A 25824-nucleotide genomic window follows, 5' to 3' on the forward strand; every position below is an offset into this window, starting at 1 on the left:
GATGCAAGTTTGACGTATCTGGTGCAACCCACTCCCTATAAGCAGCAATGCATAACCAAGACGGCTGTAATTTGCACTTGCCCAGCATAGTTTCACCATAAGCAATGCGACTGCGAAAATGCCCGCACACTTGCACAGTCTCCACCAAAAGGCAAGGCTCAGTTCAGTCGTTGCTGCTGTAACCACAAGAGCTCTACTACAACACTCCGATATGGCTAGAAAAACAGATTGGATTGGATAGTTTGTTGGCTTAAAAACATAGTTGCCAGCCCCCCAAAAAATCCACTAAATATCTGCTGAACGAATTTCCATTGACAAAATTCAAGGACTCTTAAGGACCTCGAACAAATTTAAGGGTTTTCAAGGCCTTGAAAATGCTATTTCGAAATTTAAGGGTTTTCAAGGATTGTTTCAAGGACCGCTACGAGCCCTGGCACATGACTGTGCCCCAGGCCCAATCGAGGAGTATGCGGGAGAAAGCAGTGAAGCATCGGCTAACAACTTTCCCTCCCTGCTTTCTCCCAAATATACCATAAATGAGAAACCACTGAGAGTCCGCAAAATGAGTTCTTTAAAATCTTTTCTCTTTGCAGTGTATTTACAATGGTCAAACTCCATGTTTCACACTGGACAGTCATAGTGCAGGGTTGACCGCATGTTTACAGGAGGTTTTCAGGGCCATAGATTGGGAAGAGTTAGAGGTAAGAGTTAATGGAGAGTAATTAACCTGCCATTACCTGATGACATTGCATTGATGAGTAACTCAGGGGATAAATCACAGCTCATGATTATTAAACTGGACACAGAAAGCGGAAGAGTTGGTCTGAAAATTAATATGTAATATGTAATCTGCAACAGTATCGGCAGAAAACAGCGCATTGCAAATGTGGAGAGACAATAAAAGTTGTAAAAGATTACATCTACTTAGGACAGGTAGTGACCGCGAAGCCGAAACATGCGTGTTAAGGATGGGGTGGATCACATTTGGCAAGTAGTCTCAAATTATGAATAGTAATCTACCACTAACCCCCAAGAGGAAGGTATATCAGCTGCATCTCACCAGTACTCACCTTCGGAGCAGAAACCTGAAGGCTTACAAAAAGGGTTCTGCTTAAATTGAGGACGACAAAGAGAGCGATGGAAAGGAAAATGATAGGTGTAACCTTAAGAGACACGAAGAGAGCAGAGTGGGTCAGGGAACAAAGTGGGGTTAAGGATATCATAGTTGAAATAAAGAAGAAATGGCCATGGGTTGGGCATACCACACATAGGCAGGATCGTTGCTGGTCATTAAGGATATCTGACTGGGTGCCAAGAGAAGGCAAACATGTGAAAGAGAGAGAGAGAAAATTAGGAGGGCTGAGAGAGAAAGAAAGCAAAATAAGGAAAGGCAGGGAGGTTAACCAGATGAGCGTCCTGGTTGCTACCGTCCGGTTTACAGGTATAACGTGGCAGCAGAAAGCACAGAGCCATGTCGATTGGCAGAACAAGGGAAAGGCCTTTGTGCTGCAGTGGGTGCAGTCAGGCTGATGATGATGATGAGTGGAGGGTTGGCGATGTTGCTAGCAGTGTGTGATGCTCAAGACATATGTTGATTGATTTATATGTCGGGTTTAATGTCCCAAAACCACCATATAATTATGAGAGACGCTGTAGTGGAGGGCTTCAGAAATTTGGATCACCTGGGGTTCCTTAAACGTGCACCCAAATTAGAGCACACGAGCCTACAGCATTTTCTCCTCCATCGAAAATGCAGTCCCCACAGCCAGGATTTGATCCCGCGACCTGCGGGTCAGCAGCCGAGCATTTCAGCCACTAGACCACCACAGCGGGGTGCTCAAGGCATACGTTGCTTGTGACCTTCAACCTCCACTTCTGTGGTCCCCACAAAAGAAACAGCAAACAGTTTTTCTTTTTTTTGAGACATCCAAATGTTTTCATATTACTAAATATTTCATACTTTGCAGACACAATCATCCTTTCAGCACCAGCAATTTTTTGCGTATAGAATAATCACACAGACGATTTTTCTGAACTAGCGTCTGATTCAAATACAAACTCTCGTGAGCTCAATAAATGTGGAGAAAAGCAATACCTTTTATGAACATCCTGAGAAGTTCTCTTTTCCAAGCACATACCACATTCAGAAAATGTTCAAACAATAAACAGTTTTTTTAGCTCTTGCATGTTTTTGAGTACATAGTACACAGTGCTACACACACCAAAAATTATTCTCACATGAACTGACAAAATCTTCACAGACACTTTCACAGAAACAACACCACCACATAAATTGGACGAATGCATCATCATCCTTTTAGCACCAGTAATTTTTTGTACATAGAATCACATGGACGATTTTTCTGAACTGGCATATGATTCAAATACAAACTCTCATGAGCTCAATAAATGTGGAGAAAAGCAATACCCTTAATGAACATCTTGATAAGTTCTCTTTTTGAAGCACATACCACATTCAAAGAATGTTCAAACAATAAACACATTTTTTTTAGCTCTTGCATGCTTATGAGTACATAGTACACAGTGCTACACACTCCAAAAATTATTCTCACATGAACTGACAAAATCTTCACAGAAACTTTCACAGAAACAACACCACCACATAAATTGGATGAATGCATCTCATTGCTGCCAAAAAGCATTTTTAAACAAATTGAAAATCATTATACCTTAATGCCATTGCTCAAGAATTCAAAATGCAAATAAAGTGTATAAAATGCATAAGCATTTTATATTCAACTAAATAAATTTTACTTACTCAATAATATAATAATAACAATAATAATATATAATACTCAATATTATTCACATTCCCACAAAACTTTGCCTTTTATTAGAATTATTAAATGAGCACACATCTTACTTTTTTTTTTAAATGCTAAACAAAAATAGGGGTGGCTATGAGGGTATCCTGAAAACTGATAGCCCACACACACACACGCACAAAAAAGAGACATTCAGAATTTTTTTAACTACCCTAGTAAAGAGTAATATTAGGGAACAATATTCATAATAAAACAACCGTGCTTCTGACATTTGCTTTCTCACACACTAGCATGAGAAGTGTCAAGTGCTCAGTAACTGGGTGTTGCTTTGATGCAAGCAATGTTTAGAATGAGATAACCAGATGTACATTCATTCGGCATGGCCTAAAATATCAGCATGGAATGAACATTGAGTGACCATACACGAACGCCACATCCATGATTACCTACCTAGGATATTGTGTTTGATTGTACTATTTGTATCCAATTTATGTGCTGCTAAGAAGTTTTCGTAGTTGTTATTATCATAGCAATAGATCTACAAAGGCTTCGTACAGGTATCAAAGACTGAAATTCAAAGTATGAGTTTCAAGGCTTTCTGTGGACTTACAAGCCTCCGTCAACCACCAACTGTAACCATTTTCATGAACGAAACAGGTGTTTTAATATTATACAACAATTTTAGTACTTGTATTGCACAATGCTTTAGTGCTTTTTGTCATATACTTTTCTTTTTATATTTACTGTGCTTTGTTTTTCATATCATACCTGCCAAGTTAAAGGATTCTGAATACGGGAGATCTCTGCAACGGGCGGGGGGAGGGGGTGTCGTGCTGAATTATTTTCTCGCTTTTAATGGCACAAAAAAAGGACATAGCGAAAAACAACACGAGCAGAGGTCCCAATCACAAGCGCAAACATCGGCGTTGCTGTCTTATAATGGCTTGGAGTGGTCGCACACATGAGGGTAGCCTTTCTCACTAAGGTGAGAGTGACTCCTGTAATTTCGCGTCATCAAAACAACTACAAACATCTATTACCTTCAAAACAACTCGCGTCGTATATTTTCTTGGGACACGTGAACGAATGGGATGGTGAAGCTGGCTGCCGCAAAAGCGCGCGTCAAAAGTTTTGCTCGCGACTAGATTCTTTGGACAGGAACGCCAAAGCGCTTCTAGGTTTTTTTACGTCTTTGCTGTCTTTAATCTACGGCTGCTTAGTCGCGTACCCTCAGAGCTCATTGATAGCTATCGCGTCGGCGTGACTGCGGTTTCGTGTGCGGTAGTCGTGGAGAGCTGTAGTTTCGTTTTCAATATGCGTGCGGTGGCTGCACACGTGCTTTCAAAACTAAGTCGTTTTATGCTATCTATGATCACAGCTGCCACGGTTTTGTCCACCTAGTTTGCAGAAAGCAGCGCTGCTTTGACTGGCCGAGCGTTTCAAGAACGACCACAGTTTCATTCACAGTGCTAGTGGCAACGACAACCACACGCACTGTAAAAGAGCGTGTGCTGGCTGCGTGTGTACTTCCGAAGCTTCGGAAGTTTGGCCTTCATTTGGCGGTTGCTGTACTAAAGTTCATATTACCCGCCGCAAAATTAGGAAAAGTGTTCGGAACATTAGAATTTTGGCCCAATGGACGCTAGAATTTGGCTAGGAAATTTCAGGAATTCGTATCTGTTGTGGTTTCGCATCACTGAGATTCTACGTAACGTTTTACATGAACATCTCCTAAATTTGTTTATAATAAAATGCGGTGGTTTTGCAAAAAGCCTGGAGTGGATTGACCTGCATTGTTATCAATGCGGCCAAATCATGCACAGAAATTTCCATTTCTTTGAGATTTTCATAAAAACCGTACAAACGAAAGAAACGGTCGAAATCCGTAAGTGTCCCAGACAATCCGGGAGACATGGCAAGTATGTCATATGCTCTGTACCCCCTCACTCAATGCTTCTTCGGATGATCAGTGATATAAATTCAAAATAAAACAAAACAAACATTTTCAAGAACAAAGTGCGGTATAAGAACAAAGTGCGGTATAAGAACAAAGTGCGGTATCCCAAGCAGAAACTAGTAGATATTACAATATTTTCAACACTATGGGCAGTTTCAGTGCACAATGAATACAACAATTACATTCTGAATGTTCAGTCTTAATTGCATTATGTTACTAGCACATACAAACATTCCTTACATAATACAGATGCTTGGACATCCCTTATAGTAGTTAGGTAATGTTAAATTCTCCATTTTACTTTTTTTAACCCTTTGGCACACTATAACACTTGACTATTTAAAGGAATCATGACACAAATAAAACACTATTCGCAGTTTTCAGCAAAAAATACAAATGCAAAATGTTCCTATACATGTGCAAAAATGATTTATAAATGATTATTTCATTGCAAATTAAGTCCCAGAAGCTGCCGACAAACCCTGCCCACCACGGACGACCAACATTTCACAATGATGTGTGTGATCTCATGTGCTGCATCGAGCCTCACTGTGATCTTCTACTAAGGTTTCAACCGATACAAATGGTTGAATTTCAATGTAGAGCTCAAGAAACCGTAACCTCTTCAGTCCGTGAGTACCCAAATGGGTACATTTGAAAAACGCGCGCTATGCTCCTATAGTCGAAGACCGCTAGGCGAAAATGGGTTCTTCTGGACGCGGAAGCATCAGTTAACAAAATCCCCACGAGATGTCGTCGCAGGTTCATGTATGCTCTCGCAATACAGACGAGTATGGCGGCGTCACGGAAAGAAAGCGCGCGCAAGTGACCAGGTGAGTTTAACTTTTTTTCATTCATTAAATACTACATATGTGTTCTTAAATATTGTATATTAACGTTCAGGATATATTAGAGAAGGAGCATGGAAAGTTTCAGCCTGTTCCTACGTCTTGCCTTAGAGATAGCGCAACTTATTTACAACTGTACCCAATTGGGTACTTCAGGTCGTTACGTTGAAAATAAATTTGACTCTGTTGATTGTTACAGGCAAGTTACTCAGCGATGAGGAGATTCAAGAGCTACTCTTTCAGAGCGACATTGACTTGTCTGATGATGACGACGTTCTGGATGAGCCACGCAGCAGCAGTGAATGCTCAGGTAGCAGCAGTGACGATGATGATGAAGTTGAAGATGACACGCCAGCTAGCCACAATGTTAAAGGTCGTGGCCCCATTTGGAAAGCGGCAGAGTGCGTGCTCCGTTTCAGTTATTTGTTTTGAAGATAACAGCATTATTTGACTGCAGCCTATTGAGTTTACCTTGTGACTGGTACTTTTTATTGCAGCTTCCCTCTCAGGTGCACTTCGGACTCTGCGCCGTGCCAAGTCCACTCAAGGTTTCCTATGTCTCCGTTTGCCTACTTTGCGAAGTATTTTCCGGAACCCTTTTGGAAGCTCTGCGCAGAACAAACAAATCTCTATTCTGTTCAGATGCGTGTCCCAGGTCAGTGCGAACGTCGCCGGCAGAAATGAAAAAACTTGCCGGAATACACATGCTAATGGGCCTTCTCGGACTCCCAAGAGCAAGACTCTACTGGTCCCGCATATCGGCTGTGCCTCTTGTCACAGAAACCATGACACGCGACCGATTCTTCGAGTTACGTGGTATGCTGCACTTCGTGAACCTCAGCCAAACAACCGATGCACAAACTGAAAACAAGTTGTTCAGAGCGGAACCCATCACCGAGTCATTTCGAAAAGCGTGCCTCGAGCTACCGCGTCCAAAAGCAGTATCTGTCGACGAACAAATGATTCCATTCAGCGGACGTTGTCCTGCCCGACAATACGTGCCCAGTAAACCAAATCCCGTCGGCCTTAAGAACTTTGTTTTGTCCAGTTCTGATGGACTTGTGTTAGATTTCGTCATCTACACAGGTAAAGGAACTGTTCCTGAAGCCGATACGAAAGAACTTGGTCTTGGCGGGGCAATAGTGAAGCGTCTTCTGCATACAGTGCCGGAAGAACAACCAGTTCATGTGTTTACAGACCGTTTTTTTACAGGTTTGAAGCTTGCCGAATACCTTCTCCGAAGGAATGCACATCTCACCGGTACAATTATGGCAAACAGAACTGGAGGTGCGGCACCAAAGCTTCCAAACGAAAAGAACATGAAACGAGGCAAATCATGCTGCGTTGTCCGCAGTGATGGAGAAATGTGTCTCACGAAGTGGAAGGATCGAAAATCAGTCATGATTCTTTCAACTGCCTGCGGCATCACTCCAGAAGGCACTTGCAGAAGATGGTCGAAGGAAGAGAGGAAGAAAGTAGATGTGCCGCAGCCGCACTGCATCAAAATACACAACAAAAACATGGGCGGTGTTGATCTTGCGGACAGATATGTGTCCTATTACAGGACAAAAATACGTACGAAGAAGTGGACCATTAGGGTATTTGCCCACTTTCTAGACCTAGCGGTTGCAAATGCCTGGATTGAATACAGGAATGACTGCAAACTCATGGACGTTGCAGCAAAAGATATTCTCGATCAATTCGAGTTTAAGAACCGAGTTGCGGAAACGCTGATTCGCGCCCACGTCGACGAAATGCAAGAAGCCGAAAACGAAGTAGAGCAGGATCTTGAAATTGGCGAGACTGCTGCACTCCCTAAACGTACCAAGGTGACTTCCATGCCGCCAAGTGAGGTCCGATTGGACAAGTACGGGCATTTTCCAGCGCATGTGCCCTTAAAGTCTCAGATGAGATGCCGCAATCAAGGTTGCAGCGGAAAAACACGCGTTAGATGCACTAAATGTGACCTGCTTCTTTGCCTTCTCAACAGAAACTGCTTTCTTGACTTTCACTCATGTTAGGCCTGTTGTACCCAAATGGGTACAGCTAATTTCTCGTCTGAAATTACAGTTTTGGTTTTTTTCTTCTTCCGAAAAGTGTTTCGGGGCTTTCAAATGGTTGCAATAAAGAATTTATAAGAGTTTACCCTGGCTAGTTTTTCCTCAGGTCTGAAGAGGTTAAACAACTTTAAGACGCAGCTGACCATTGAACAAAATCGTACAACAAAATACAGTTGCTCACATAGCAAGTAGCTTTTTACTTCTTAACACGAAAGAGCACCAGTGTTTCTACACTCGCAGGATGTTCTAGTGTTTATAAAAATATTCAATTACTATAAACAAAGTGATCGACCAAGCACACTAAAACATTTCACCCGCTTGTTTGTGAACACACAAATATTAAACAATAATTGAAAATTGGGTGTTATGGCACTTGAGGTAGTGTGGAAGGGTGCTTCCACTTGGGCAGAGTATGTAGGAAGCAGTAGAAAAAGGGGGGGTGGGGTTGCTTCAAGTTCTTGTATCTTCTCCCTTATGTTGACAATTTGATCCTTAAATACATTTTTGACTTCCACCAAGCTTCTTCATTTTTTTACCTTTGGTATGCGCTGAATTAGATAAGCATTGGACTTGCACCAGTATAGGCAGCCAATGAGCCAAGCATCCACCGTCTCTGTACTAACAATGGCTTTGTTTGTGTGTGTGTGTGTGTGTGTGTGTGTGTGTGTGTGTGAGTGTGTGTATATTGCCACCATTGATGAATGAGCCGCTGTGGCTCATACTCGTTTTGGGCTACGAAGAGGTTGAGAACATTTTTGTTGCTCGGGTTCAGGTGAACTCCTGGCTGCAGGTTTTGTTTTTGCTCGCGACATTACTGGTGGAGACGCTGGGTACGTGTACTTCGGCTGTGTCGGCCACCGCGGAGACACCTACATCTCCCAGAGCAAGAAGCAGCCGCCGCCTGCGTGGGTTACCCCCTGAATTTGGTCCCTTGACATCGACACCCGGAAAGATGGCAACACCGATGACAAGCCAGCACTTTGATCGGGTTGCCAGTATCATCAACGAATGGGACGATGTTCGCAAGCTGCGCGGAGTTTACTTCTACTTGGAGGATTCTGCGAAGACGTGGTACGAAGACCACAAGGGCTCCTTTGCAAGCTGGCAAGAGTTTAGCCGTCAGCTCCGTGGCGCCTATCGGAACACCGAGAGGAAGGAGAGGGCTGAACAAGCCATATCCCGCAGAAACCAGCGGCCGAACGAACGAGTATCCATGTTTGTCGAGGACATGCTTCGGCTCTTCAAGCGCGCGGACCCTGCCGTGCCTGAGGAAAAGAAGGTGCGGCATTTGATGCGCAGAGTAAAAGAACAGCTTTTCGCTGGGCTTGTGCGCAATCCACCAACGACAGTCCCCCAGTTCATCAGTGAGGCGACCGCTATGAAACGTACGCTGCAGCAGCGGTCGTCACAATACGAACGCCAGATCCCGGCCACCGCATGCTCTATCGGCTCTGACAGCGAGAGACAGGCCCTCGCAGACTTCATTCGAAGTATTGTTCGGGACGAACTGCGACAGCTTCAGGCAGTGGGATCCCATCAACCTGTGTCAGCCCTCGCGGATGTAATCAGACAAGAAGTCCGGCAAGCCGTCACACCCCTGACCCCAATCGCACCACCGATTCCCGAGGCCCCAGTCCCGACACGCAGCGGCATTGCGATCCCCTGCGCCACCGGCTACAGATCTTGCTATGCGGCCCAGGTACCAGGCTATGCAGTCGTTCCATGCCACTGCTTCGAGCCCGCCTCTCGGCTCGAGGTTACCGAGCACACCCACCTATCTGCCGCCTACCTCAAGACAAAGTGGTAGCAAGGCAAGCATGTGGCGCACCTCGGATAACCGTCCGCTCTGCTATCACTGCGGCAAAGCAGGTCACGTATACAGGAACTGTCAATACCGGCAACTAGGTCTCCGCGGCTTCCATCCTGATGCTCGATGCCCGCGGTAGGGTGAGCGCCCCCGCGGAATTGAAGCCTATCTCACGGGCCAGCGAACACCTTCGACTGTTCAGCACCACCAGTCGAGATCACCGTCGCCTCGCCGGTCTACGTCACCAAGTTTGCCCTCAACGTCTTCCGCTCCTTTTAGGAGACGGTCACCAAGTCCCCGCAGGGGAAACTAGGAACGGCGACTTCTGGGGGTGAAGTCGCGGCCCGGCGAACTGTAAAAGACCCTCATTCGACGCAACAACCAGACGAGGACTATTCCGGTTTTGCAGTGTTCTCTGACAGCAGAAAGATCGTTTCTGCCGAAATCGCCGTCTTCGTCGACAATCATGCTGTCAACGCCCTCGTCGACATCGGCGCTGACTATTCCGTAATGAGCGCCGCACTGGCATCTGAACTGAGGAAGGTTACCACACCATGGCAAGGACCCCAGCTGCGCACGGCAGGGGGCCATCTGGTGATGCCTACCGGTATGTGCACGGCACGCATTCGTATACGTACGTCGACATTTGCGGGCTCTTTCCTCGTATTGCGCGTGTGCTCTCGGCCAGTCATTCTAGGAATGGACTTCCTTCGTGAATACGGAGCCGTCATCGACCTCCGTGAATTACTTGTGTCGTTCGAGGATCCTTTTTGCGCTGCAACTGACAGTACACAATTTCGGAAAAGAGCGCTTCGTGTTACCGACGATTCTCTGACTCTCCCACATCGAAGCAGCCTCTTTGTCGAAGTAGAATCGGGACAGGACGTGTCTGACGCGGTAATTGCAGAGGCCAATTTGTCTCTCCTTATTTCACGACAAATCTGTGTTGCCCGAGGAATCATTCAGCCTAGCAATAGGCATGTTCACCTGCTGGTCACGAACTTCAGCGACGAATATCGCCACCTAACGAGACACACTGCCATTGCATATTGTGAAGAACTTGCCGATGTTGATGGTTCGCCCACGTTAGCTTTATTTTCATCGAATGGCCACCCTAACGAGGCCTTCGCGAGCACTCTCGACGTAAACGAGAGACTACCTTCGGCTCAACGAGAAAGCCTTCTGCGTTTACTCAGCTCATTTCAAGACTGCTTTGCCACTACGTCAAAGGTTAAACAGACACCACTTGCTCAGCACCGTATCATCACGGAACCCACCGAGAGACCCATCCGACAACACGCCTATAGGGTGTCGCAAAAAGAGCAAGACGCTATACGTGACCAAGTCCAGCAGATGCTTCAGGACGACGTCATGTAGCCATCAACCAGTCCCTGGGCTTCGCCAGTTGTGCTAGTAAAGAAGAAGGACGGTACGTTGCGTTTTTGCGTTGATTACCGTAAACTGAACAAGGTCACCAAAAAGCACGTTTATCTTCTACCACGGATAGATGACTCGTTGGACTGTATACGCAACGCTAAATATTCTTTTCTATGGATTTACGTAGCGGCTACTGGCAAATCGCAGTGGATGAGTGCGACTGCGAAAAGACGGCGTTTATTACTCCCGACGGCCTGTACGAGTTTAAAGTGTTGCCTTTCGGTCTATGCTCAGTGCCAGCTACTTTCCAAAGAATGATGGATACGGTTCTCACAGGGCTCAAATGGCAATCATGTCTTGTTTACCTTGATGACGTCGTGGTCTTTGCAGACGCGTTTGAACAACACGTCCAACGCCTTCATGCAGTACTTCAGGCAATCAGAACAGCGGGGCTTTCCCTCAAACCCGAAAAATGTCATTTTGGATATGAAAAACTGAAGTTCCTTGGTCACGTTGTGAGCCATACCGGCATCCGCCTAGATCCGGAGAAAACCCGTGCTGTTGCCGCCTTTCCCGTGCCCACAAATAAACGCCACCTACACCGATTTCTGGGGCTCTGTGCGTATTACAGGCGCTTTGTCAAAAACTTTTCGAATATTGCTGAACCCCTCAACAAGCTTACAAAAGACGGTGTCTCGTTTTTTTGGGGTCCCGATCAGTGTCATGCGTTTGACACCCCCCGAAACCTCCTCCAGGCTCCGCGTGTACTGGGTCATTTTGACGAAAGCGCTGACACGGAATTACACACTGATGCCAGCAACATTGGACTAGGAGCTGTATTAGTTCAGTGGCATAATGGCGTAGAGCGCGTGATCGCTTATGCGAGCAGAAGGTTATCCCCAGCGGAGAAAAACTATTCTGCAACCGAGAAGGAATGCCTCGCTGTTGTCTGGGCCATAACAAAGTTCCGCCCATACTTGTATGGCCGCCCATTTAGGGTAGTTAGCGACCACCATTCCCTTTGTTGGCTCGCAAATCTCAAAGATCCCTCAGGTCGTCTAGCACGATGGAGCTTTCGGCTACAAGATTTCGATGTCACCATCGTCCACAAATCTGGGCGGAAACACACCAACGCCGACTGTCTCTCGCGTGCACCGGTCGAAAATGCCAACACTGACCTTGAAGACGACGACACTTTTCTTTCTGCCGTATCAGCAACCCGCTTGGCTGAGCAACAGCGTCACGACTCGGAGCTCATTCCGCTCATTGACTACCTGGAAGGACGCAATTCCCACCCTCCTCGAAGCTTTGCACCCTCGCTATCCTTCTTTTGTTTCCACGATGGAGTGCTTTACAAAAAGAACTTTCATCCTACACAAGCTATGTATCTGCTTGTTGCGCCAACTACGCTTCGTGGCGACATTTTACGTGCGTGTCATGATGAGCCATCGTCCGGAGACCTCGGCTATACGCACACCAGCGGGACTACTGCACCCAATTGGCCCATCAAAGGCGCCCTTTCATCAGATTGGCATGGACTTGCTGGGGTCATTCCCCACATCTTCGTCTGAAAACCGATGGATTGTCGTCGCTAGATGTCGCCCAATTTTTTGTTAACAGCATTGTCTTACGTCACGGTGCTCCAGCTGTCGTCATAACTGATTGTGGGACAGCTTTTACCGTAGAGATGCTGCAGGAAGTCTTGCGATTAAGTGGCACGGAACATCGTAAAACAACGGCTTACCATCCGCAAACAAATGGGCCGACTGAACGACTCAATAAGACAATTGCAGACATGCTGTCAATGTATGTGGACATCGATCACAAGAACTGGGACACCATACTTCCCTACGTAACTTTTGCGTATAACACTGCTGTTCAAGAAAGTACCGGTTTCACACCTTTTCGCTTAGTCCACGGTCGCGAGGTCACGACGATGCTCGACGCCATGCTCCTGCCCGACAACTTGGGAATATACCACACCGATGCCGCCAAATTCGCGCAGTGTACAGAAGAAGCCTGTCAAATTGCTCGTCACTGTATTCAACATCACCAAACCGCAGACGCGCGCCGCTACAATCTTCGTCACCGTGAAGTTATTTTCAAGCCCGGTGATGAAGTCTGGGTGTGGGCCCCTATCCGACAACGTCGCCATTCAGAAAAGCTTCTTCGCCGCTACTTCGGCCCTTACAAGGTCGTACGACGTTTCAGCGACGTCACGTACGAGGTTCTCCCAAAAGGCACTTCGAGACGTTCCCGTTTCACCAAGCGAACTGAAGTCGTTCACGTTTCACGGCTCAAACCATACTTTTCGCGCTGTGAATCGCCAGTAAGTGACTGACTTTATTCGTCTCTCTCTTACATTCTTTCCTATTTTTCTTATTTCTCATTTAACTCTTGGCTCCACAACCATGTTATTCCGCCTTACGTCATTCATTTTGGTTGCATGATAATTTTCATCTCATTTTCTTTTTTTTTTTTTGCCTTCATGTACAGCATCGAGAGGATGCTTCTTGGGAGAGGGGGTAATGCCACCATTGATGAAGGAGCCGCTGTGGCTCATACCCGTTTTGGGCTACGAAGAGGAAGAGAACATTTTCGTTGCTCGGGTTCAGGTGAACTCCTGGCTGCAGGTCTTGTTTTTGCTCGCGACAATATAAAAGAGCACTAAAAACACTAAACACTGTGAAGGAGTCAATTACTGAGTGTCAGTAGCATGACGAGCACCTTTAATTAGAACTTCGGTATCTATCTCACCCAAAGCACTTTTTTTTTTTCAGCTCTGGCTGCATAACAGGGGATATCAGTGATGGAAGCAATATTTCGCTTTTTGGAGCAGATTCTGGAGTAGAAAAAATGGTGCTTTGAAGCAGGCTAAAGTGTCTTCAGGGCAAAAAAAAAAAAAATGCTACAGCTTAGTGTTCCTATTGGTGTTTTCGGAGCAGATGCATGTAACATGCACGAGCAGATGCATGTAAAAAATATTTATATTTATTATTAAACATGCTGTATGCTAGTATCCAGCTCGTATACGAGCTGTATAGTGGCATCATTGGCATAAATCATGGGGGGGGGGGGGGGGGGTCAAAGGAGTCTGGACTTTTCTTGTGTTCAGGCTAGGGAGAACTGCCCTTGCAAGTGTCCCCCTTGAGATTTAGCTTTAGCATGTGATATAAGTGAGTTAACAGTTAAGTATAGCACAATCAACTTTTTAACAGGTTTTTTATCTTTTACTGCGTACTTGTGTTAAATGCCTCTCAGCTGTGTGAACTATGTAAATAAAAAAAAAGTGAAAAAAAAAAAAAGAGACTGAATAGAAGCTCGGACCCCACGCTCGTTTTTTTACATTTTATTTGAAAGCATGACTTAATTCTTATATAAATAAGAATACATCCCATATTAAAAATACAAATTGGACACCATGGCCTGATATGTGTGACCCTTTGAGATTTTTCTGGACTTACGCCACTGAGTAGCATACTAGGATGATAATGTATGCAGCTTGCTTTTGGTTTAGCTTAGGCTCACGAGATGGTCCCATGGTTCAACTTCGTTCTTTTTACTTGGCCAACACCATTTTGGAGCAGGTTTGGGGCACTTACTAGCAAATATTGCACTTTGGACCAGCATGGAGCAGCATTTCTCTTTTAGAGCAGTTTGGAGCTATTAGAGGAGAACTTTCATCACTGGGATATTCATTGAGCTGCTGATTTAACTGTCGAATATAAACTGATCAATACTTTCATTTTGTCAGCTACTTTCTCAAAAAAGACAGGGTATAGAGAAGAAAAAAAGCGGTACAAGTTCTGGAGGCAGGAATGACCTATCAGGAAGTATAGGTTGAAAGATTGACAAAAAAAAAAAGAAGGAGAAGGCAGTCTTGAAGGTGACGAAAATAAAACAAACCTTCGTTTGTGTACTCTTCTACGGACATAATGCTAAAAACTAATCACAGATTCAATTAAACCATCCCAAGAAACTGAAAAGAGAAATTCAAATGAAGCTACCTAACTCTGCCCTTGAAACGTAAGCTACCAAGAATAAATGTGTAGCTGTGGCCATTTGCTGTTGCATTGCAATAATAATAATAATAATAATAATAATAATAATAATAATAATAATAACAAAAGGCATCACACAGCCCGGCAAGCGTCTGCTAATCGCAGTTCTATCCGAACCAGAAAGCCTTCGAGCTGAGCCGAAATCATGGTCAAGACAAATATGCACAAATTTACCAAGGTGTGTAATGTTGTAGTTGGTAAGTCAGATATGCTGTGTGATATGCAGAAGCAACAGACATCAAAATAGTGAATGTACTAACATGAAAGCTAAGAAATGCTTTAGACAACATAAAGGACAAGTTGCCGAGCGAAAATTTCCATGGTCTGTTTTATGCCATAGGCTGCCACAATTGTGACAACTGATCTCAAAAAAAGAATTGAACACGAATATCAAGTCAGGAAACAATACGTGACCTCATATTCCCTCACTTAACACATGGAATCTACAGGCCGCCAGACTGACTGGTCAAACGTGCGTCTTCTGTTCAAAGAAAAGCTTGCATCTGCCTGCACCTCCAGTACGTACCAGTACATATAGACAACTGCACTTACGCTGAACCAGAGTGACGAGACGCTTCCGACAATGTAGCCCCGGCACTTGCGCCACGTACTTAGGCGTACTTAAATACCCTGTGCTTTTCTCATGGCTATTATTGTGAACAAGGCTCCCGTTGCAGGTGCCGAAACATCAGAAAACTTTATATTCCCTTGGTAGGTGCATCCTTTCCTGTTTACCCTAGGAAAGTTGCCAAGCGAAAATTTCCACAGTCTGTTTTCTGCCATAGGCTGCCACAGCTGTGACAACTGATCTCAAGAAAAGAATTGAATATGAATATGATGTCAGGAAATAATAGGTGACCTCATATTACCTCGCTAAACACGTGGAATCAACAGGCCGCCAAACTGACTGGTCAAACGTGCGTCTTCTGTCAGAAGAAAAGCTTGCATCTGCCTGCACCTCCAGTACATACCAGCACATATAGACAACTGCACTTACGCTGAACCAGAATGACGAGACGCTTCCGACAATGTAGCCCCGGCACTTGCGCCACATATTTATGCGTACTTAATAGACATGTGCGATTAGTAATATCTTGGTTCGAAGCGAATAGCCCTTGGGGTCAAATACTTTCGAAGCAAACTTGAATAGTTGTCAGGTGTCTGAAGAACACAACTGAGCAGTTCAAAGTTGGTTTATGCAAAAATTCTTTTATTTTTGAGGTTGCAACATACAAAAGAATCACAGATAATCCTGTAATAACATATCTTAACCAGTAAAAAATTTGTACGTATATAGACTAGTTATAGAACATGCTCCCTTCTACACAGATAACAAACCTACAACACACACACATACATAAATTATCACAGAAAACCATTTGGTAATATATTTCAAGTAAAAAAAATGATGGCATTTAGCAGCTCCACAGGCAGTGAAGAAGATGCCACCTTCTACTAGTTAAAATGCTACATCACACAGAAAAAAAAAGATCATTTGATAACATGTTTCAATAAAAAAATATCACAGCTCTACATGCAAGTAAAAGGTGTTGCCTTCTATAGTTAACAAAATGAAAGTAAAAAATTATCATGGAGAAAAACTAGTTGCTCCACATGTTGGGGAAGGAGGTGCTCCCGTCTGCAGGTCACAATGGCACCCGCTGTCGAAAATAACCTTTCGCTTGTTGTCTGGGTTGCTGGCACTGAGAGGTATCTGCGGCTACCCTTACAAGGGACGAGTGAAGGTGGCTGCCTTTGCTCTTCCACTAATCGAGTGGGTCCTCACAGCGAGGAAGGAGGGGAGCCTTCAGGTAGTTCTGAACATCATCTTTGATGGAAGGACCAGTTATCTGAGAACCATCTGATGCAATTCTAGCAAAGGCCCCCCCCCCCCACAGAAGCATCTTGGGAGCTATCTGAACCTGTATCACTCCCAGTTGATGCTTCGCAACCTAAAACTTGCAGTGTTCCCTCTGCTGCTTTGGTAAGAATAGCGCAGGCCCACTTCTTCTCTGCCCTTTCCGTATAGCAGGCATCCTTAAACCTTGGGTCTAGCAACATCGCTAGGGCTGTATCCTCAGATGTCTTGACACCAGGAACCCTTGCCTTGATGCTGCGTGCCAGACTTGACGCAATTGCCGATGACTCATCTGATTGAGGTGTGTGCCGAGCTAGTACAATGCCAGTGCATTCCAGCAATGGAATTACTTCGGACAACGTGGAATATTTGTCCCCAGATAGCTCTGTTGTGGCTTGAGCAAGTGGATCGAGTACCTTCACAGCGGCAGTCATCAGCTTCCATTCAGCTGCAGTGAAGTTATCAACCGCATCGCACTCCGAAAGCTGCACGGTGATTGGTTTGCGAAGCTTGAGCAGCCTAGTCATCATCTGATGCTCGCTATTCCAACGCGCCGGAACATCTTGCACCACTTTCAGGGCATTCAGCTGCATTTCCCTTTGTACTTCCACAAGGCGCGTCCGAGCCTTTGAGCTTTTCTTATAGCGGCCAACAATAGCCTTGGCCTTCGTGCCCAGTTGGGAAAGTCCAGGTACATCCCGCTTGACATCACTCATGCACAACTGCGGCGTGTGCCTGAAACATTTTATGCCTATCCAAGGCAACTGTGTAATTGCTGCAGTGAAATTTCTTCCATTATCTGTAACTACGTACACTGGTACAGTACCTGGATTGGGAAGTGCCCACTCCTCCATCACACTTTTTAGAAACAGCACCAAGTTTTTGGCTGTGTGAGCGCCTGCCATTTTTGTACATGACAGTGCATGCACATGAAGTTAAAATGAGCTGTCCATGATTTGGCATGTTACCGACAAGTAGCTTTCATTAGCACGCGATGTCCAACTGTCCGTTGCTATTGAAATGGCCTCGACTCCACCGCCAAAACTTGATGAACAGCCTGAAGGCTGTTCATCAAGTTTTGCTTCTTCGAAGCATAGAGCTCCGGGATTATTGCTAGGGAAAACGTTGTCCACGACAGCACAACGTACTCGGGCATAGCAGCGTTCATAACGGCCACAAAGCCCGGCTACTCAACAACACCGTAGGAATGCATCTCGCGCACTATGAATCCGGCAATGGCCTTTCTCATTTGCTGAGCTTTTGGCGCCGTATGTTTCACATTCGGCTTGAACCGGTCAGCAACTGAGGGCTGCTGTACGTCATCCTTAGCAGTAGACTTCACGCTTTTCCGCGCACAATGTTCCTTTTCCTATGTCACGAAGACATCCGGGTGCCTCTTTAAATGCCTCACCAGAGTCGTCTTAGTACCGTTGGCGTCTTCAGAATGGAGTGGCACTTCAGACACTGAGCTTCTTGGCCAGGCGGGACCTTTACAAAAAAGTTCCATATCGTGTTGGCACCCGTGGACGCATTGGCCATGTCACTTGACTGAAGTAACTGATGCACATTAAAGTTCAAGCGTGGAGTTCGATCAACAGCTGCTCACTGCACGCGTGCCACACGGATATCAAACAATGAAACGGGAGCCCTGACGAACGTGCGCGTGTAAGATGGCTACGACAACGCTCTGAATGTGGCTTAGCTTGTCTTGGCTCCAGATGTGGTCAAGATGTAGGCCTGATGTCAATGGCACTGCGGCTTGCCAAACGAAACCGAAATTCCTCACACAGTTTTGAAATTCGTTCACCACAAATACTTCGAAATATCGGAAATTTTAAATTCGGGTCAAAGCGAATTCGAATACTCTAATATTCGTTCAAATATTCGAAGCGCTCGAATATTCGCACAAGCCTAGTACTTAAATACCCTGTGCTTTTCTCATGGCTATTGTAAACAAGGCTCACGTTGCAGGTGCCGAAACATCACAAAACTTTATATTCCCTTGGTAGGTGCATCCTTTCCTGTTTACACTAGGAAGCAACGGTTACACACTGCTTCTTATTTTTTCATGCATCTTCTTGTTCACTGTAGTAGCAGCCAAAGGAGAGGCTTTTTAAGCTTTGATCAATGGCAATGTCTATTTTTGTGACAATCGCACAGACTACCGTCAGTTTCCATCACCAGGCCAGATTTTTCAGAATTTCCCCGACTTTTCCAGAAGGGTAAAAATTCCCCGACATTTCCATGTTTTCCAGATGGGTAGACACGCTGAATAATATGTGCCTAGCTCTTATCCCAGTGCAATTTCGAGTTCAGCACAAGTCGTACAAAGATGCACATGTGCACTCGCACTTCCATACCAATTTAAAAATGGATGGTTTGTCAGAGAATACTAACACCACATTTTCCAAGAACTCGGAGGGTCTAAAGAAACTAAGAAACTTTTACAAACCTTCAAAATGCTATTTTTCAAATTTAAAGGGTTTTCAGGAATTCCAAGGACATGTATGCATCCTGTCTGCCGATAATGCACAAGTGTATTTTTGAAAATCAAAACCCATGGATTACATTAAGTTTACAATAGTTTAACATTGTTATCATGTACCAATGATTTTAATTTCTTTAACTCTGTAATGCCCTCCATATCATTTTTGCTTCAACAAGATTGACAGCTCAAAACTCACTTGCATACAGGAAAACAACTAAACATACAACCTACACAGTGTTTTTCTAATATGATGTAGTCAGTTCTCAGTTGTGTAATTCAGGAAACCAATTACAAGTTAATTATAAATAAAGTTAGATACAATAATATTTATTGCTTTCTTTACAAGAGTTCCAGCTTATGGCAGAAAATAAAAGTGAACAAGTTCTTAACATCATGCTAATGTGCAAGTGTGCTTGGGCATTACAGGGTAAAAAAAGAAGTGGTCTGCAGTGGTTTATTGTTATCACAGCCGAAACGGAAAATTCCTGACCTCAGATTGTAGCGGGGTCCGATCATGATGTGGAGGTACTATGTTGAGCCGCTTCTCCTCAAAGTCAGGCTCCTGCTCTTTACGACGGGACGCACGCTTCATAAGTTCTTTAGCATGACGGAGACCTCGCTCCCATGCAGACTCTACTGGTGGCAGCATCATTTCTTCTGGTGGTTGTGGCAGCGGTGGCATTGGGGGCCCAAGAAACTCTGGCGGTGGCGCTCCACCACGCTTAAAAGAAGAAAATGGGTCATCTCCTTAGATAAGATATAGGGTGAGGGGCAGGTGGAGGACATCTAAATGGATTCTCGTCTTGTATATGGGAAGGATGAATAAAATGCCGCTGTGAGGCACCCTTAGACAGGCTCAAAATGGTTTAAATCAGTTTTCAATTCTGTGCGTAATTGAAAAATAGCGCCACGAAAGTTGCAGTAAACTTGGTGCAAAAACAGATGTTATGTGAAGAACATTGTGAAGTGCAAAAGTGAGCATCTCTGCGATGAGCTCGCTCGTGTCCTAGACGTGAAAAAGTACTTAAAGGCTCAGGACTTGGAATTCACCAATAAACATCAACAATGGCATAGAGCAGCCAGACCCTCACCCTCTTTGACATCTATCAGATTACAATTAAAAGAACAGAATATGACAGCTGACCTGTTGTTGAAGTGAGAATATGCCCGATGATTACGTGGATGAGCTCCCTGTTGCATTATAACAGCTAAAGTTTGAGCAAGTTTGAGCTACAGTCCCACATGGAAACCTTTTAAGGTGTTCTGTAGACTTTCTTGGCCCCCATAACCACATTACATGTGTACAGTATGAAAGTAAAGGTGCAGTGTTCAAACAGTTCTCAACATTCATTAACCCTTCTTCTGCATTTTACATTAACAGTTCTTATTTAATGGAAAAAAGAGTAAATATTAATCATTCAATCCAGCAAATTAAATGAAAAAAACAAAACAAACTTCATTGCTTTTTACAATGCCAGTTCTATATAAAATCTGTTTACAGAGCTTTACTTTGTACTGCACATCTTCGAAATGTTTACTTGAAATTTGTTTGATTCCCCCCCCCCCCCCAATATCTTTCTAAAATGGTAAGACATGACAGTTAAATTACAGTAAGAATATTCATTGTTAGCATATTGCCTAACTTGAAGCAAGTGACGGTGCCGTTCAAATGAGTGCACATATGCAGCATGTCTCAGTGCTCTGCTATCTAACTTTCATTATTATCCTCACTTAAAAGAGGCCCTGTAACACTTTTTGAGCATGGTCAGAACATGCTGCCGAACAACAGTAAAGGCTTCTAAGAACATGCGAGCTAAACACTATAGCGCAGCAAAATAATTTACAATTATTTTCCAACATCAGCTAGAAAGTGCTCACACAATATAAAATTACATCTGAGTGCTCTTGATCACACTGAAAGTGAGCCCCGTGTTGAAAGAGGAGAAAAAAAAAGTGGTCAAGGTTATGATGAGCGCTGATGTGCAATCAAGGCTTCTCACCCTATCACCAGTGGAGCTTTCAGTGCACTCGCTGAGACGAAAGGAAAGAGAAAACACTTGATGTGTAAGACAGGCGCCTGTAACATTTATCATACTTGATTTCTACAAATTTTTGAGGCAGTTGATTCGTTAGGTATGAAGCTGTGATAGTAAGGTTTGATGATTACTTGGGAGAAATATTGCACAGCAATTTTAACTTGCCTAAAGTAATGCATTTTTGAATCCCAGCTATCTTGGGCCATTTATACTGCGCAACTTTTTCCCCTGAAAACTCCTTCTACAGAAAATCAAAATAATTTACTTATAAGGCCGTATTTTATTTTCTAACTGTTGGGAAAAAAATGTTTTGATCAAAGAGTGCGCCACTCATCAGTGCCTTTAATGTTTATAAATTGTGAAACAAACTGAAAAGTCTTTTTGGGAAACTGGAAATTGCATTTCTTTTAGCCGTACCATTGTTTTCCTCGGCCAAACTACCTACAGAATCATTGCTCCGAGTCCAAAACCTTCATTTAAAGTGAATTCAATCAAAATTGGGAAAAGTAACCAGGGCCACCTGTTTGTTCTTATCTTGATTCTCCAAACTATCGAACAACCCTGTTTGCTTTGGTGTTTGGGGGGGGGGGGGGGGGGGAAGGGCATCAGTGTTGTGCTGTGGCATCCCATTCTAGATGCCATTTGTGGACATTTATGTCTTTTTTGGTAGGTTTGATTGTCACAGCAAATGACAGTAATTAAATGATTATGGGACCAAAATGCCAATTGTTGAGCTGCCGACATATCTGCACACCTGACGGAATGCGGTGCAGTTCGAGTTACTTGCACGAGTCTGTATCTCTTCTTTGAGGTAAACAATGTGCAATATGAATGGTAGTCACGTAACGTGCCATCTGCACTTTCATTTATCATATGGATCGGACGCCCAGCTATGGTAAACCGCAGATCTTGCCTGGCGCAAATAAGAGAATATGCCTTCCATTTTCTGGTGAAAAATTGGAAAGCGAAACTGCCCAAGCAATAAAAGATTGTAACAAAGGATAGTACAATCCATTAACTGAATTCCAAATTAGCATTCAGTACAATGTGACTTCTAACATCTATTAAACTTCAGAAAAGTGTGCTTAATCAGATGCTCTGCATAGTTATTTTCCTTATAAAGTATCTTCTGGCCCGACTCCCTTCTTGATAGAAATTCTTCCTCTTTTCTTGTCAAGAAGCAGGGCAGCTAGAATCTTAATGGGTGCTAGCTATACACAATGCTTCCAAAACAGCTGTTGTCTCTGCCAAATTAAATGCCTTTTCATAGTCTATGAAAGTTATCAAAGGGGGTTGGAGATGCTCTGCACATTTCTCGAGTTGACTGACACATGTATGTAATCTATCGCTAAAGCCAGCTTGCACTCTATAGTGATTACTGATAATTGTTTCTCTTAAGCTATATTAAATAAGTGACTTTGTGAATAATTCTTACAAAACTGAAAGTAAGCTTATGGGCTTATATCTTTTTGTGAATATCTCAGTGAATAATTATTATAATACTGAAACTAACAACCCATCTATACAGACTCACGAGCGGCAGTACGAGCCTTTGCATCTGTATCGGTATCGGCTGAAGTAGCTTGCATCTTAGGTAATAGGCATATTTCAGAACACGCTGTAATTTGGTTTCCGGCTCCCCTCGGATCACATCTGGCCTCCTTGGCAAACCTAAACGAGATCGCCCATGCCCGAGCACGCGAACTTACTCATCGTGCTGGGCAGCCTGCGGGACCTTCAGACTCTAACCTAATGGCCTTTAGGGATGTCCTCCTCACTTTCAACGAGGTGACCAAACATTATCAGCTGAACAGAAGGATTTTCCCCCTTCCTTATATGCAACTTTGTAGGGCCCAGGCATCTACCCTCCGCATGCTTCAAACCAGGTCGTACTCCAGTCTACATTCCCACAGCCAGTTTATTGAAAGCATTAATCCAACATGCCCAGATTGTGGCGCCATATCCACGTTAGAACACATGCTCTGGCAGTGCCCCTCATCACGCGATTCTCGGCACATGACCGAAGAGGAATGGAGCTCTGCACTCAGGAGCCCAGAACTTGCACATCAATTCTGGGCTGTCCAGAGGGCCCACGATGCGGCGGTAAGGCTCGACCTACCCGTTCCAACGTGGGAGCGGCACACTGCTCTACCTCCTTGAGGTAGTGTTCCTCAGAACCTCAATAAAGCTCTGTGTCTGTCTGTCTGTCAATAAGAAATACAAAGAGCATAAGTCAGCAAGCACCTTTCACTGCCCAGACGAAATTGCCCTATATTGCCCTAGACGAAACTGCCCGAAATTGCCCTAGACGAAACTGCCCAGACGGGTAGTTGGCTTGTTGCATAGTGAGCTCATGTGGGCAAATATTGAAGCAGCTTGATACAGTGGCCCACTATATCCGTACACCTAAAAGTGTTTATATTGCATTTTGACTCCTCCAATGATCGCAAATCTGTGCTCTTCAGATCTGAACAGTTGGCTTAAGCAAAAAGATAAAAAAAAGAGGGGAAAAAAGATCTGGTGGTTGAACTGACTTTATGCGTACAATTCAGGCACGACAGGTGCATACCAAGCCACAAAAGTGGGTAGACATTAGCAGGCTGGACAAAAAACAACCACAATGAATAATGCTTGCCCTCGCAAACCCTACAATATACAGTTGATTTTATTTAATTTTACGAAATTCTCTAATGAACATGTTTTCATTACCCAGCAAATGCCCTTGGGTTTAGTGTTGTCCTCAACCAAAATTAACCAACAAATGTGGCTACGAATTTAAACATAATGAAGTCTTCCTTGAATTAACTTGAAGAAAGAGCACTAATTTATAATTTTGACCAAGACGAGTTTTTCTTTGTGTATGTTCTCCAACAGTTTCATGTGAAAACACCTAGGCATCCCAAGAATGACCCTTGCTTTATCTTGACAAAGCTACATGCCATGCCCCCATATGAAATGAACTCTGCAGTCTATAGCGCTCTAAAATACCAGATAATGCTAGCTGGGGTGACAATGGTTGTTTTAGTTATTTGTGCAACAGATAGCACTTATTTCCTCGCATCTTTCTTATTCAACCTGCTGGCATAATCACTCTTTCACCTACCATGACGATCATATCTTGGTAGCGTGTCATAGCTTCTCATGACCATCTACCTGGCCTGCTTCACCTTTAGTCTGGGTCACCCTCATTCAAACACACAGGCGTGGGTTGCTAGCAAAAACAATGCTGTGGTAGCTTTTGGGTGTTGCTATATCACAATTTAATATACCCGTAACTGTCTTTTTCAATAATATGAAATCTCCAATTCAATATTATAATTCAAGCACAGTCCTAACTTTGAGAAATAGAGTTTTAACTGAATACAGTCAAACCCACTTGTAATAATTTATCAGTAATAACAACAATTTCCTTATGCTACCCATTGAAACTGTGTCCACATATAATGAACATCATTCATATCCTGTCTTAATTCAAAAATTAATGATTGAGATGCCGTTGTGGTAAAAAAAAATGGCACATAACAAGCGAAAAAAAAAATGTGGATGATCCCTCTGTCTTCACCAAAGAGGCAGTGTTTTTTTGGGCATTGTTTCACCACAAGGGTAAAGAAATGACTGTTAAAGCAAGAAATTGTTGTCACACGAAGAAAGGCACAAACAGCTCAAAAATTGCCGCGCGCAGCTAAAGCAGAAAGAACGCAAGTAATAAGCAAACACAGCCCGAGCACGGAATAGCAAGGTGACAGCTCTATATTTAAAGGGCACTGCTCTACAGAAAGACGCACGAAACAAACGCACAAGCATACATTGTATGAGAGCAGCATGCACTTTTCATAAACTTGGCCACGGCAGCGAGCGAGATGACCTTTGTGCTCTCCATAATCACTAGTCTGATAAGTGCGTGCACAAGAGACCATGCCTTGAGGAGTTGCACGCTCATTCAAACGCGAAGCAACGACCTTCAGAGTGCGCCCAATGCAAGCCTCGTACCATCTCGCTACTGATAACGAAAATGAACCAAAGTTGTGGAGCTCTGAGGACTGCCAAACGATATATGGTATATATAAATGGCTTGCTATTAGCAAGATAGACAGCGTACGCTTTGTGGCTTGGTGGTTTCACACCATGCGCTGTGGAGCGAGAGGTCGTAGGTTCGAAGCCCAGAGACTAATTTCTCTCCATGTTTTTTTTTTTTGCAATTCTTTAGTATATAAATTTTACAATGTCATATCCATGACGAAAATACATCAGCGGAGTTATGGTGGACCCCAGGATAACACTTTCATGCTAACAAACTTCAAAACAGGCATTCTAAAGCATGAACTAGACGCTCGCTTGAGCGTGCCCCACTGTAGTCACTAAAGATATTTTAGATAGGCGAGCACCTAGCGCAGATTTCGGGCACTGCAAGCAAGGCAGCTCCCTTTCCTAGCATTTTCACAGGGGCAAGACGCAATGCTCGGCAACATTTTTTGTTACTCGGCAATAGTTAAGCTTTGCTCGGCAAAGCTTAACTGAAATGACCGAACTTGGCAAAGCATTGATT

The 25824-nt window shown here is 44.0% G+C and overlaps 1 protein-coding gene across 15 annotated transcripts in view; it reads right to left on the reverse strand.

Annotated features, from left to right (window-relative positions):
* Positions 1-25824, reverse strand: part of LOC119177004 (uncharacterized) — a 282220-nt gene that overhangs the window by 106244 nt on the left and 150152 nt on the right. For 13 of the 15 annotated variants that reach the window (XM_075877943.1, XM_037428340.2, XM_075877938.1 and 10 more), the window contains one exon: positions 19733-19963. The exons of the other annotated variants lie outside the window; for them this stretch is intronic. In XM_075877943.1, the coding sequence (XP_075734058.1) occupies positions 19733-19963 (231 nt within the window). The remainder of the gene's footprint in view (positions 1-19732; positions 19964-25824) is intronic. 15 annotated transcript variants of the gene reach the window in all.

The sequence above is a fragment of the Rhipicephalus microplus genome, chromosome X (genome assembly GCF_043290135.1).
Source record: "Rhipicephalus microplus isolate Deutch F79 chromosome X, USDA_Rmic, whole genome shotgun sequence".
NCBI lineage: Eukaryota > Metazoa > Arthropoda > Arachnida > Ixodida > Ixodidae > Rhipicephalus > Rhipicephalus microplus.